At 53.2% G+C, this 14,814-nt stretch overlaps 2 protein-coding genes across 2 annotated transcripts in view; one reads left to right on the top strand and one right to left on the bottom strand.

The window, feature by feature from the left end:
• The window catches only part of LOC127462881 (serine/threonine-protein kinase pim-1-like), a 194,383-nt gene that overhangs the window by 117,439 nt on the left and 62,130 nt on the right, over nt 1–14,814 (bottom strand). The window lies entirely within an intron of this gene.
• Nucleotides 13,627–14,586, top strand: LOC127462879 (olfactory receptor 14J1-like). Its single transcript, XM_051771812.1, has one exon. The coding sequence runs from the start codon at nt 13,627–13,629 to the stop codon at nt 14,584–14,586; it is 960 nt and encodes a 319-aa protein (XP_051627772.1).

Raw genomic sequence — 14,814 nt, forward strand, 5'->3', positions numbered from 1 at the left:
AAAAACAGCAATACCAACAGAACAGTTCAAAGCATCAGCAGAGAGAGAAATTGCCTCTTCTCTCCCCCCCTGCCCCAACTCCCTTTTGTAAACAGATAAAAACAGGGATCAACATGTGCCTCCCTTCCCCCTTTTCCCCCTGAATGAACAAAGAACAAAACCAAAACCACAGGAAAGAGGGGGCAAAGCAAAATGTGGGAAACTCTCTGGTCTGAGATCAGTTGTGCTGCCCAAGAACACGCTGACCCCAGAGGTGTCCAAGCGGGGCAGAGCCGGCGACTCCGGTCCGTGCGGCGGCGGGGGGGAGGCAGCGGCTCTGCTTGATTCCATGGAGTTCTGGGCAGGCACAGTGGGCCCTTGGTTCCAGGAGGGTCTGAGATGTCTCAGGGTTCCTTTTGTTCCAAAGAGACCCCCCATGTCACAATGGTCCCTTGGTTCCATGAGATTCCACAGTGTCCCTGCATTCCTTTGGTTCCAGGAGGCCCTGCAGTGTCACAGGGTCACTTGATTCAATGACGTTTCAAAGAATCAGAATGGCCCCTTGATTTAAGGCCAACTGCACATGGGGCTGCCTTGGGGGGAGTGTGGGCACCCAGACAAAGGAGCTGTCACCCCCCAGACTCAGCCCTGGTGTCACCACATCTGGACTGGTCTGTCTGTCTGTGAGGTTCCCCATTCTGGAGGAATGAGGAAGAACTGGAGAGGGTCTAGAGGAGACCTGACAGGATGGAACTTTTCTCTGTATTGGAAATAGAATGAGATCTCCACAAAGAATAGCATGGAAGGCTGGGACTGAAGGCAAGGAAAAATAAATGTCACTCAATTGGGACCCTTGTGCTGCAAAAGGTCACCCAGAGAGAGTCAGGATCAGCCCATGGATTTGTTTTTCAGGGAACAGTCAGAGCTGGTGCAGAGCCATCAGGGAGGGTCTAGAAATGCTGCTGGGAGGGGGTGGGAAAGCAGGAGGGGTGTGTGCAGCCTGCAAGGCCAGAGCAGCAGCAGGGCCAGGGCAGGACAGCCTGCAGGAGAGATGGCCAAGGGCTCTGGCAGGGCTGCAAGGCCCAAAGGCACCCAGGCCTTTGTCCCCTTGCCTCTGGCAGCTGCCTCTGCCACTCAGGCCACCACAAGCAACTTTCCTGGCAGGTTCTGCCCTTGGGTTCTGCCTCGCCCCTCCCTCAGCAGCCTGGCAGGGGTTGCCCAGTTTTGGGCCTTTGTTGTTCCTCCCCCTCCCATCCCAGTGCCCCCCAAACAGCCCTGAGCCAGCCGGGAGGGACAGGATCTGCTGGGCCAGGGCCTGGGGCTCAGCCCTTGGCCTTTGTGCTCCACAAAACCAAGGCAGGCTTTGCTCAGCATTGCAGGGGCCTGCCCAGAGCCTTTGTCTGCCTGCACTCCTGGCCTCCAAGGAGCTGCTCCAAGGAGTCCCTGGGGAGGCTTTGGCAGTGCCTGCCCTCAGTGGGGCCCAGCAATGCTTCAAGGCACTTGCAGTTTGGCTTCTGACTTCTTCAGCAGCTTCTTCAGTCTTCTCTCAATATGTGAGGATGATGGACTCATCTCTAAACACACCGTGGGGCTCATTAAAAAACGGAAAAACAATTTCTTTCTCTTCCATTAATTGTCTTCATGTCTTCAAGACATAAACAACTAATTAGAGTTGTTTTGTAGTTTAGCTAAGGAGGAAGATTTTAAAATGGACAACACGGAAAAAATATTTTTTGATGAAAAGGAATGATTTACACAGAGCCTTTAGATGCAAGAGGGTCAGGATGCAAAGAATTTGAACCCAAAAATAAGGGGGCAAAAGTAATTATTAGCATTTAATTATTGACCTGTTAAACTGTTATCAAGTGATTCAATAGCATTTGCCACAATTTTAACACTGACTGAATTATAGATTCACAAGAACAACATTCCCACCACAGTCAATTCACACCCACACCCAGGCAGAGATGTGTGCACACATCAAGAGCTGGCTGTGGAAAGGTCCCTCTCCCAAATTCTCCTGTTGTCAGGGAAACACTCCCCCAAATCCCTTTGTGTTTCCCACCAGACAAGGGTCCCAGCTGGAGGAGTGTTTGTGGAGGGGGATCAGAATTGTCCTGGGCATCAGCGCCGCTCTTTGGAGTGTTGCAAACTGGAGGGTTCCCGAGCTGGGAGAGGCTGCCAGAGGTGTCCCACTGAGAGGGAGGGGCTGGGGAGCTGCCAGGGCCTCCCTCAGCCCCGCTGGGTGTGGGCTCCCAAGGGGACTGGCTTTAGTGATCTGCTGAATTGCCATCCTGGGGTCAGGAATGACTGGAGTTTCCAAACTATTGGGAAATTGTATCCAAACTGTTCCATTTGGGCTGTGATTCAGGCAGGGAGTATTCCAAGGCTTTCATGGGATGACTGATTATCCTGTGTTCCCAAAATGTTCCACTCCAGATTGTTCCCACCTGTATCATCCAGGAGCACCTGGTCCAGTCCAGGGACACTTCCCCACAGCCCTGGTCCAGTCCAGGGCTCTTCATTGCTCAGCTGGTTTGGTCAAGGCTTGTCAGGAGCTCCTGAGATCATCGACCAGGCCTGAGGAGAATGGGGGGAGGATGCACCACCACAGGGGCTTCTAAGAAAGATGGGGACGGACTTTTTGTACGGCCTAGACAGAGCTGTGATGGTTTTAAACTGAACGAGGGCAGATTTGAATTAGACATAACCAAGAAGTTTTTACCCTGAGGGTGGTGAAACACTGACATAGGTTGCCCAGAGAGGTGATGCCTCATCTGTGGAAACATTCAAGGTCAGGTTGAACAGGGCTCTGAGCAACCTGATGGAAATGAACAGGGCCTTGCTCATTACAGGGGAGTTGGAATAGAAGAACTCCAAAGGTCCCTTCCTACCAAAACTCTTCCATCATTCTACTGGAGCCAAGGCTGACAAGGATCACAAAGGTTTCAGAGCCAGCTGAGCATCCCCTTTGATGGCCCATCTGGCAGCTCTGCTACAAAGCTGCTGCAAAGAACCTCCAGACCTAGAGGAGCTAAAGGGCTTTGCTGCCTGGGGGGTCTCTGCCACCGTGGGGGACCTGGAGGCTTCAGGTGACTCTGATCTGCAGGAAGGACAAGTGTGTAATAGATCAGTAGTTGTAACACAATTTACTCATCAAATTAGTAGTAGTAATAGTTGTAGTAATTTACTCTTTTAATAGTGTTGCATGTTATATTTATATATATATAATTGTAATCAAGGTTCTGTTAAGGCCGGTGGACTGTAAATTACAGAATGGGCAATTAATCTGTCAGTACTATAGGCTGATAGTCCTGCAGCTGCAGTTTCTAAGCTGACAAAACAAGTTGTTATGGCTTACTGAATGTCTTTTGTATATTGTCTAAAAGTGTACGCTTAAAGTAACGAAGGGAAGGACAAGGATCAAAGGGTCAAGAACGAAGACGATAAAAAGGATCCAAGATGGACATCTGGAAGAGACTCACACAGTAGGCCTCAAGGAGAAAAAATTACCTAAAATTATGGAAAGGGAAGAACCCTGCAACTAAAAGCGAGCTTGCAAAAGAACCAACCAGAACCAGGCTTGCAAACTCAGATCCAATAGAAGGATAACAAGTGACTATGGGAAGGGAATTGACAATAGTATAAAATATACTGGTTTTGCCCACTGCTTTGCTGGCCGTGTGTGGAGCAGGGGTCTCCCCGGCAGCCCAGCGCGCTGTTTTGCTTATTTGCAATTTATATAAATCTTTAATAAATTTTTGCTGCTATATTTCAGCCTAAGTTTCATTTTACCTATAACAGTGGGGAGCAGTTGCAGGGCATGGTCAGGGCTTTGGGGTGGTTGTGAGCCCAGGGCAGGACCCGGCACTTGGCCTTGTTGAACCTCCTCCAAGTGGCCTGGGCCCATGGATCCAGCCTGTCCAGATCCCTCTGCAGAGCCTTCCTGCCCTCCAGCACATCAACACTCCCCCCAGCTTGGTGTGCCCTGGGAACTGCCTGAGGCTGCACTCGATGCCCTTGTGCAGATCATTGAGAAAGAGATTGAAGTGCCCTGAGCCCAGTGCTGAGCCCTGGGAACACCCCTGGATGGAACTCCATTGCCCACCACTCCTTGGGCCTGGCCATCCACACACATGTTTGCCCAGTGAACAGATGCTGCAGAAGGTGTTTGATAAAGGTCCTGTAAGCCCAGAATATTGGGATGAGTGCAGATTTAGCTCTGCACAACACAGAAATTCATTCACTTTCTCTTTTCCTCCATCTCTCAATCGAAGGAACTTGTGACTTCAGTGTGTGACTGACTCACTGTGGGCAAAGGGCAAATATGGACAGAATCCAGAGCAGGGAGTGTTTGTGGGGATATTGGCATCTGTGCTTGACACAGAAGGTGTTTGCCATTGGTCTAAGACTATCTACTGTGCAAAGTGGACTTCAGTGGAGGAAATGTGGACTTAATATACAACAGGGGAAGGTCTTTTGTTTTTTATTGAGCTGTGCCTTCCTCTGTTTTTGTTTTCTGGCAATAAATGAACATCCCTCTGTGTCTCGGGCAGCTCTTTCTCCAAGCCAAGCAGGTGGGAGTTGGTGCCAAGGAGCTGAAACCTGCAGGTCCAGCCTTGAGTGGAGGGAGCTCAGATTTGCCCAAGGCTGCTTTGAGTACCAGGGCTTTGATGAGGGAATGGTGGGGTGGGGATAGGGACAAAGTCTGATGGATTGTCAGACATAAAGGGTGTTGATTTTGGTATCTATTCAGACTGAATTAAGAATTGCCCAGGATCAATATTGACTGGGGATTGTTGATATTAATGTTAAAACAGGAAAAAAGTAAACGGGACATAAAAAAGGAAATGTTTTCTCATTGTTTCTTTAATACAATATATTCACTTTGAATGCACTTCTGAGATCTGTCTAATTAACCACAAAGGAAATGAAGACTTGGAAGTAAATTATACCCATGACTTGTCTGGTTAAGATGCCATCACTGAAAAGAGACTGTGGAGGAATGAGCAGACAAGGAGACCATCCCTGGGGATGGGGAAGCAGGAACTCAGAGTCGCTGGTTCCAGGTGGCAAATGGACTGTGGGATGTTTCTGGGAGAGCCCCTAAAGGCTGTGCTGGTTTCAGGGGGAGTACAGTTAAATTTCTTCCCCGTGGCTGGTGCAGGGCTGTGTTTTGGATTTGTGCTGAACACAGGGTTGGTAATCACAGAATGACAGAATGTACTAAGTTGGAAGGGACCCACAAGGATCATCCAGTCCAACCCTTAGCCCTGCACAGGACCATCCCCAAGGGTCACACCATGATCCTGAGAGGATCATGCAAACACTTCTTGAGCTCTGTCAGCCTTGGTGCTGTGCCCACTGCCCTGGCGAGCCTGGTCAGTGCCCAACCACCCTCTGGGGGAAGAATCTTTTTCTGAGATCCAATCTGACCCTGCCTTGACACAACTTCAGGCCATTCCCTCAGTCCTGTCCCTGGTCCCCCCAGAGCAGAGCTCAGGGCCTGCCCCTCCTCTGCCCCTCCCCAGGAAGTTGGACCTGCACTGAGGTCTCCCCTCAGTCTCCTCTTCTCCAGCTGAACACACCAAGTGCCCTCAGTGTCCTCACACGCCTTCCCCCCAAGGCCCTTCCCCACCTTCCTTGCCCTCCTTTGGACACTCTCCAATGGCTCAATCTCTCCCTTCCATTGTGTCCCCCCAAACTGCTCCAATGTTGCCTGTCAGGTCCCTTCTGTCAGCAGGAGCTGATGGCTCAACCTGTTACTCATGGCTGGGTCTGGGGCTCTTCAGCTGCCCCTGCCCTGGCCTGTGACAGCCTAGTCTAATTCAGTCTGAATAGATAAGAAAATCAACACCATTTATGTCTGACAATCCATCAGATTTTATCCCTATCCTCACCCACCATTCCCTCATCAAAGCCCTGGCACTCACAGCAGCCTTGGGCAAATCTGAGCTCCCTCCACTCAAGGCTGGACCTGCAGGTTTCAGCTCCTTGGCACCAACTCCCACCTGCTTGGCTTGGAGAAAGAGCTGCCCGAGACACAGAGGGATGTTCATTTATGGCCAGCAAACAAAACCAGAGGAAGGCACAGCTCAATAAAACCGAGAAGTCCTTCCCCTGCTGTATCTTGAGTCCACATTGCCTCCACTGAAGTCCACATTCTGCAGTAGATAGTCTTAGACCAATGGCAAACACCTTCTGTGTCAAATACAGATCCCAAGATCCCCTCAACACTTCCTGCCCTGGATTCTACCCAGATTTGCCTTTGTCACACTTTGTGTGACTCTTTCCTGAGTCCACAGAGGGAGGAAAAGAGAGAAAATTAATTAAATGCTCTGTTGTGCAGAGCTAAACCTGCACTCATCCCAATATTCTGGAGTTATAGGAACTTTATCAAACACCTTCTGCAGCATCTGTTCACTGGGCAAACATCTGTGTGGATGGCCAGGCCCAAGGAGTGGCAATGGAGTTCCATCCAGGGGTGTTCCCAGGGCTCAGCACTGGGCTCAGGGCACTTCAATCTCTTTCTCAATGATCTGCACAAGGGCATCGAGTGCAGCCTCAGGCAGTTCCCAGGGCACACCAAGCTGGGGGGAGTGTTGATGTGCTGGAGGGCAGGAAGGCTCTGCAGAGCGATCTGCACAGGCTGGATCCATGGGCCCAGGCCACTTGGAGGAGGTTCAACAAGGCCAAGTGCCGGGTCCTGCCCTGGGCTCACAACCACCCCAAAGCCCTGACCATGCCCCGCAACTGGTCCCCACAGCCTGTCCTGTGTCCTTAATCCCTCCATTTCCAAGGACTTTGTGGGACAAGGGAGCTCTGTGCTCTGGGTACGGAGGGAGCTCCAAGTGCCACTGGAGTGGGAACCCCAACTCCTCAGGTTTGTGTTCTTTGGGAGGTCTGGAACTGGTGAGACTTAGAGCCACAGAAAGTTTCTCTTCATTGCCCACAAACAAAATTTAAACACAATACAGTTTATAAACATCCCAGCTTTTTCCTCAGCATTCCTCAGCCACAGTGAGCTGGAGAATGCCCGTCCTTGATGTCCTGGTGCCACAGCCCAGGGTGCTCCTGGCCTCCCTTGCTGCCAGGGCACACGGCTGCCTCCTGCCCAGCTCCCTGCCCAGCCACAGCTTCTGACAGGGCTGCTCCCAGCCAGGCAGCTTCAGCTGTGCCATGGCCAGGCTGAGTCCCCTGCAGGGGCACACACTGCCATTTGTCCCTTGGGGATTTCAGCAGGTTCCTGCCCAGACGTGCTCTCCTCCTCCCTGAAGCCCTTCCCCGAGCACAGAGGCCTGAGAGACCTTTCCAGGAAAGCCTCAGGCAGAGAAGCCATGGAGTCCCTGAGCACCACATCAGTGTCTGCTGGAATTCAACCCCCTCCCCATTGCACAGCAGCCCTGCATTTCCCTCCTGCAGCCTTGGTGTCCAACACAGCCCTTGAGGCTCTTTGGGCTCTGGACTTTTCCTGCAGCCCCAACTGCAGGGGAGCTTTGCCTTTCCCACAGTGCCCCTGCACAGCCCAGGCCATGCCCAGCAATCCCTTGTCTGTTGGTGCCACCAAGGGCACAGAGCAGCCTCCTCTCGCTGGCACTTGCATGTTTTCAATGCCTTCCACAGGCCCTGGCTCTGCACCACAACCCCCCTGGGCTGAGTCCTCCCCCTGCACGCTCACACAGTGTCACAGACACACCCAGGGCTTTCTCTGCCAGCTCCTTTCCAGCCCAGCCCAGCTCCCTCCAAGCTCTGCCACCTGCCCTGAGCTCTCTCCACCCCCAAGGGCCTCTCCCCAGCACAGCCCAGGCGGCTCTGGCCCCACAGCCTTGCCCAGGGCAGGCTGCTCTGGGCAGTGGCACCACAGCCCCAGCCCCTCTGGGCACAGCAGAGCTGGAGCTCCGAGAGGACTCAGCTCCAGCCGGGGGGAACGTGCTTGGCAAAAGGGAAAGGAGGCTCCCAGTGTGCCTTTGCTTAAGGCAGGACTAATCCAAACTGTCCTCCCCAACATATTGCTGGAATCCACAGGGATTTTATCCCCTTCAATGGTATGTAGAGGTTCTTTTTGGGCAGGGTCAGTTCAAATGGTACAGTTAACTAACAGGTAACTTTAAGGTTTCTGTGATTTAAAGATTTCTGGATCTTTTTTTTTTAGCTTTTTGTAGATTTTAAAATAGTTGTGTAGTAAATGTAGATGTTAATGCAGCTGTATTATATGCCAATCATTAAAACCTGTGGGACAAAAGTGGTTCAATCCAACTTCTGTAATTCTTTAAATTTAATTTCTTGACAAATTCTGAGGAAAAGATTGGATCCCTTATTCCTTGAGGCTCCACAGTGGGACAATGGCTACTTGATTCCATGAGGTTGCACTGTTTCCCAGCATCAGGCCCTGCTGTGTGACAGTGGCCCACTGATTCCATCATTTTCCCCAGTGTCACAATGGACCCTTGATTCCTTGAGATTCCACAATGTCCCATTGGTTCCCTTTGGTTCCAAAAGGTTCTGGGATGTCACACTGGCCCCTTGATTCCCTGATGTTCCACAAAGTCCCGGAGTCCTTTTGATTCCATGAGGTTCCACAGTGTCCCATGTTCCCTTTGGTTCCAGGAGGCCCCAGTGGATTCCAATGGCCCCTGGATTCCAGGAGATTCCACAGTGTCCTGGGGTTCCCTTGTCTCCCTGACTTTTGGCAGTGTCCAGAGTCCCTTTGTCCCCAGGAGGTTCCTTTGTTTCCATCAGGTCCTGCCACGTCCCAGACTCCCTTTGGTTCCATGAGGTGCTGCAGGGTCACAATGTCCCCTTGATTTCAGGAGGTTCCACCATGTCCCAGGGTTCCTTTGGTTCCATGGGATTCCATCGTGCCAACACTCCCTGGTTCTTCTCCTTCCAACATTTGTGGGCCCATTCTCTCCCTGCCTGGGCTGGAGCCCCATTGTGTTTGTGCAGGAATGGATCCATGGCCATCCTGCCACTGCACCAATTGAATGCTGCACAAACGTCACTGCAGGCCCGACCCTGGATGCAGGAACAGTCTGGGAACTCCAGGCCTGCTGACATTCAGCAGAGCCAGGCGGGGTCCCAAAGAGCACAAGGGATTGACTGCAACCCCTGCAGGTCTCTGGCATTGCTGGGGACAAATGCAGGAACTGCCAGGAGCTCTGCAGAGCCCTGACAGTGCCACTGCAATCCCAAGCTGCATTGCCCGGGGCAACCCTCAGCACAGCCAAGGCCACAACCCTTCCTGAAAGGTGTCCCTTCTGGGCAGGGCCAGGGGGACAAACCCCTCCATCTGTCCCTGCACATGTTGGGTCCAATTCTCATCCCCCACTTAGGGACAAAGTCAGGCTCCATTGGGTGTTTAGCTTTGCATTTGCTTCACTCTTTTGTGCTTCCAACACACACACCCCCCAGTGTGGGCAGAGTCTGGCCCCCCAAAGAACACAAGACCTGACTATTTGTGACTCCTGCTGCAGGGGCTGGAACTTGGGCCACAATCTGTGCCAGGAGCAGAGAGGTCCCTCCCCACAGAAACTTCTTGGCAATGGAGTTCTTAAGAAAAGGGGACAGGTTGTGGGGATCACTTGCAGGGCACAGCCAGGGACGTGTCTTGTCCAGCCTCCTGTTTAACATGACCAGCTTTTTCAGCCTCTTTTCTCTCTTTTCTCATACTTGTTCCTCCAGAAACCACTGGGATCCTACCCTTGCTTTCTTTCTTCCCTAGACATCCCAGGACAAGTCTTGTCCAGTCCTCAAATCCCCTTTCTGGCTGCCCATCATGAGTCTCAGAGCCCGAGGTCGAATCCCCCATCCTCAGCTGCACGGTCACCCTGAGAGGTTCTGCCATTGACCCGCTTGGTTACAGTTTCATACAGATACCTTGGAACTTCCTTGGTATTAATTTGTTACCTTTTGAGCTTAGAAGAGTTTCTCCAAAAATATGGCAATTCATGTCCTCAAAAATGGAAATTCTTTGGAGAAGGAGTTTGAGACTTTAGATTCAAAAGGATCACAGAATGGTTTGGCTAAAAGGTCATCTGGTCCAAGTCCCTGGATGTTGGAAGTAACACCTTTTACTAATTCAGTTTACTCACAGTCTCTGACCTTGGAGAAATGCAGGGATGGGACATCCACTTCTCTGGAAACCTCTTCCAGTTCTTGCCACCCTGATTGTTAAACCTTTCCTCCTATTATCTAATATAAAACTCTTCTCTTTCAGTTCAAAGCCAGTGCCCCATGTTCTGCCACCACAGGTCTTGGTAAAAGGTATCACTGGGAGTTACTTAAACTATGAGAACGACATTTTCATCTGCAAAAACATCTGTGAGTGCCCAGAGATCTCCCAAGATGGGCTTGAAAGATGAGAAAGAAAGACTTAATGCCAAGTGCAGCTGGGGAGGTCCTGAGTGGACATGAGGAAAAAGGAATTTCACTCCATGGAAAACGCTGCAACACATCAGCCAGGAGGAGTGTGGATGAGGCCAAGGCTTTGTGTGTGCAGGAAGAGCCAGGGAGGACGCAGAGATGTCAGTGCAGGAAGGTGCCAGCCAGGTGGGGCAGCCGGGGGGATGAGGACAGCCTGCAGGGAAAGGGGCAGGGCATGGACACCGTAGGACAGCCTGGGCTGGAGAGGAGACAGGGAGGGGGAGAAGCTGAAAGGCCCTGCCAGAGCCACCTTCTGCAGGCCTTTGGCCAGGGCTGCTGTCTGTGCCCCTGAGGCCAGGAGGAGGGGAGTGCCCCTTGCAGCCCTGGGGCCTCATGGCCTCCTTGTCCCTGCTCAGCAGCCTGGCAGGTGCCACCCCATGGGCCTGCCCTTGGCATTGCACATCCCACATCCCAGTGCCCCAGGAAGAGCCCTGAGGAATGAGGCAGGGACAGGATCTGCCTTCCCAGGGGCTGGGGGTCAGGGCTTGGTCCTCTGGATTAAGGAAACAAGTCAAGGTTTCTTCAGCATCAGAGCCACCTTTCCCTTGCTTGTCCATCTTTGTCATCACTGTCTGCAGTTTTCGGTTCCAACTGGAACCTGGGGACACTTTCTCACTCCTTTCCCTCAGTGGGACCCATTAACAGTACAAGAAACTTCAGTCTTTCAAACTCATTTTAAGTTCTTGAGAAGTTGTTTGATCTTTCTCTCAGGGACTGAGTCTCATGTAAACAATGCCAAACCCCCCTGAGGGTCATGAAATGCCTGGGGCTGTTGCTGTGCTGCTGAGCTGGACCAGGCTCCTGGCACACAGGGAGCTCCTGGCAAGCAAGAAGAGCTTCAAAGAGACAACTCTGTCCAGGAGCAGCTCCTCTGCACAGCCCAGCAGGGCTGAGGGCACTGCCTGCAGCACCCAGGGCACAGGAGAGAAGGCAGAGAGATGAGAGGCAGCCTGGGCTGGGAGGTGACTGAGCTCTCACCACAGGAGAAACCTTCCCAGGATTTGAAGGAAGAATTCTCTGGCTGTAGGAAAGTTCAACTTGCCTTCCTGGAGGCATCTCCTAAAGCTGGCACATCCCACAGCTTCCAGGATCTTTCAGCAGGACTCTCCCAGTTGCTGCAGTGCAGGGGAAGTGGCCACATGGCAGAGCAGGGCAGGAGCTGCAGGCAGCAAGGGCAGAGAGGAGAAGGGAGCAGGAGGTTCAAGGGATCCTGGGCTGGGAGGACAGGGCAGAGCTGCTCAGGGCAGGAACCTTGCCAGCCCTTTGCCACGGTCAGGCTGTGGCTGCAGAGCAGTGCAGGGGAGTTCCTGCAAGTGCCTCTGCCAGCTGCCAAATGGCAGCAGTGGCAGGAGCTGTCAGGATGGCTCTGCTGGATTTGCTGGGGTGCAGCAGGAGAAGCTGCTGCAGAGCAGGACTTGCTGCTGCCCCATCAGAGGCCCAGGGCAAGAAGGTTCCCTGTGCCAGGGCTGGCTGTGGGGTGGGAAGGTGGTGGTGCAGCCAGGGGTGCCCAGGGCTGTGGGGCAGAGCAGGGTCCTGCCCCCAGGGCTCTGTGTGCTGGGGCAGGGACTCTGCTGCCTGCCAGGGTCAGCTCTCAGCCCGGCCAAGGAGCTGCCACGGCCCTGCAGGGAGAAGGGGTGGGTGGAAGGAGTGACCCCTCAGGGCAGGGCAGGGCAGGGCAGGGCTGGGCAGGGCCCTTCAGCTGCAGGCTCAGGGCTCCTCACAGCTTCAGCTCCACCTCCTCCATTTCCAGGGGCCCTTCTCAGGAAGCACATCCCCCCAGAACACCTCCCCCTTCCCAGCCACCGCAGGGGTCTGGGATCTGCTCTGCAGCCCCTGCCCAGGCAGAGCTGCCCCTGGGCACTGGGCTGGGGATGGCTCTGGCAGCACTGGCAGGGAGCTGAGCTGGGCACAGGCAGGGGCTGCTGGCAGGAACCACTCCTCAGCCAGAGACAGGCAGGCTGGGAGAGGGAGCTGCTGCCACAAGGGCTGGGCAGGGGGATGGGGGCCCCTCCCTGCTGTCCCTGTGGCACAGACCCCTTCCCTGAGCAGCTCCTGCCTGGGCTCCTTTCCCAGCCTAAGCAGAGCCTGTGCCCTCAGGCCCACGGGGGCTGGGCTGTGCATTGCCCTGCAGCAGCCAGAGCCCAGGCAAGGACAGGGCCCTGATTTCCAGCTGTCTCTGTGTGTCCCTCCTCCCTTGGCAGCAGCACTGTGGCATTTCACTGCCATCCCTGCTGCCTGGGCTGTCCCTGTTCTCACCAGTGGGTTTTCTGAGCCAGTGTGGGGTTTGGGGGGTGGCAGATTCCTGTGCAGACCCAAACCCTTTGGGTGCTGCTGTGGGGATGTGTCTGTGGCAGCCAAGTGCCCAAATGCCCTCCAGGCCCCTTCAGGGGATTCAGCTGTTTGCCTGGGTGTCCTGCAGGGCTGCAGGTGCCCTCCAGAAGGGCACAGCTCTGCCATAGGATCTCTGTGCTGCACAGGATCCCCATGGAGAAAACTCCTCACTGCTAAATCCATGGAAATGCCCTGGGCAGCTGCAAGGAGCATTTTGTGTCTCACTCTGGGAGGGGAGAGATGAAAAAGTGAGGAGTGTGTCAGTCTGTTCTTTGGACATGGATTCCTGGATCTCTGGGCAGTTTCTCTGTAGGGGAACAGTTGAGTGTGATGCTCCTGCAGCTCCAAGCTGCCAGCACAGGGCAGCTGAGTCCAGGACTGATGGGCAGAGCAGCTCTTCTCTCTGCACTAAGGGACCGTCCCTGTGCCCCTCAGAACCCACAAGAGTTGACCTGCAGTGCAATAGAAATGTCAGGGATTTCAAACCTCCACAGCCAATCCTAAGTGTGGCAGGTACAAGTGGGTGAACAAATCCAAAGAATTCTCTCAGCTCAGTCCTTCATTTGGACAAATTGCAAACAGTAAAACTGAGAAGCTCTTTGATGTATCACGAGTACATTTAATTTGAGATCACCCTGCATTCCAAATTCCCTCTCCAGCAGAGCAAGAAGGAGTCCTTGGGAGCCCATCCCAGAGTTCCTGCTTCCAATGGTCCCCTCAGGCAGCAAAAGACAGAGCTCAGGGGAGGGAGCTGCAGGGAGGTCTGAGTGAGGAGAGAGAGCCTGAGAGTGGGGTGGCTGAGACGGGTAATGTTTGGCTGCAGAAGCCTGGTCTAACTCAGCAGTGACTTTTCCTCCTCAACAGATCAAAATACTCTGGGGAAAGAAGTAGCAAATGTCCAACAGCAGCTCCATGGCCCAGTTCCTCCTCCTGGCATTGGCAGACAGGCGGGAGCTGCAGCTCCTGCACTTCTGGCTCTTCCTGGCCATCTCCCTGGCTGCCCTCCTGGCCAACGGCCTCATCCTCAGCGCCGTAGCCTGTGACCACCACCTGCACACCCCCATGGGCTTCTTCCTGCTCAACCTCTCCCTCACAGACCTGGGCTGCATCTGCACCACTGTCCCCAAAGCCATGCACAATTCCCTCCATAACACCACAACCATCTCCTACAAGGGATGTGCTGCACAGGCCTTTTTCTTTCTGTTCTTCATCTCATCAGAGTATTTCCTCCTCACCATCATGTGCTACGACCGCTACGTTGCCATCTGCAAACCCCTGCACTACGGGACCCTCCTGGGCAGCAGAGCTTGTGCCCACATGGCAGCAGCTGCCTGGGCCACTGGCTTTCTCAATGCTCTGCTGCACACAGCCAATACATTTTCCCTGCCCCTGTGCCAGGGCAATGCCCTGGGCCAGTTCTTCTGTGAAATCCCCCCCATCCTCAAGCTCTCCTGCTCACACTCAGGCTACCTCAGGGAACTTGGGCTCATTCAGGTTAGTGTCTGTTTAGTTTTCAGTTCTTTGGTTTTCATTGTTTTCTCCTATGTGCAGATCTTCAGGGCTGTGCTGAGGATCCCCTCTCAGCAGGGACAGCACAAAGCCTTTTCCACGTGCCTCCCTCACCTGGCCGTGGTCTCCCTGTTCCTCAGCACTGGCACATTTGCCTACCTGAAGCCCCCCTCCATCTCCTCCTCATCCCTGGATCTGGCACTATCAGTTCTGTACTCAGTGGTGCCTCCAGCACTGAACCCCTTCATCTACAGCCTCAGGAACCAGGAGCTCAAGGATGCCCTCAGGAAAATGATGACTGGATGCTTTTCAGGAGCAATAAAGTTCCAGTTCTCTGGTGTGTAGCATTCAGAATGGGATTCCTTAATGGCCCAGCCTTCCTGTTCACATTTTTCGTGGAGGTCATCGGGTTCTTCTTGCAGTTAATTTTCTCTGCAATGATATATTATTATGCATCTGCCTTCTAATTTAGTGTCTACTCATTGAATTTGACCCAGAGATGTATAAAGGATGAATTGTACTCTCTGAGGATTTAAACAAAATAAAGGACCTGCAGTGCCTTCTTTGTCCAAG

The sequence above is a fragment of the Manacus candei genome, unplaced genomic scaffold (assembly GCF_025592945.1).
Source record: "Manacus candei isolate 608988 ecotype Guabito, Panama unplaced genomic scaffold, ASM2559294v1 h1tg000142l, whole genome shotgun sequence".
NCBI classification, from domain to species: domain Eukaryota; kingdom Metazoa; phylum Chordata; class Aves; order Passeriformes; family Pipridae; genus Manacus; species Manacus candei.

Bases quoted from the DNA above. Each gene is read 5' to 3' on its own strand.
- LOC127462879 (XM_051771812.1), top strand. From the start codon at position 13,627: ATGTCCAACAGCAGCTCCATGGCCCAGTTCCTCCTCCTGGCATTGGCA.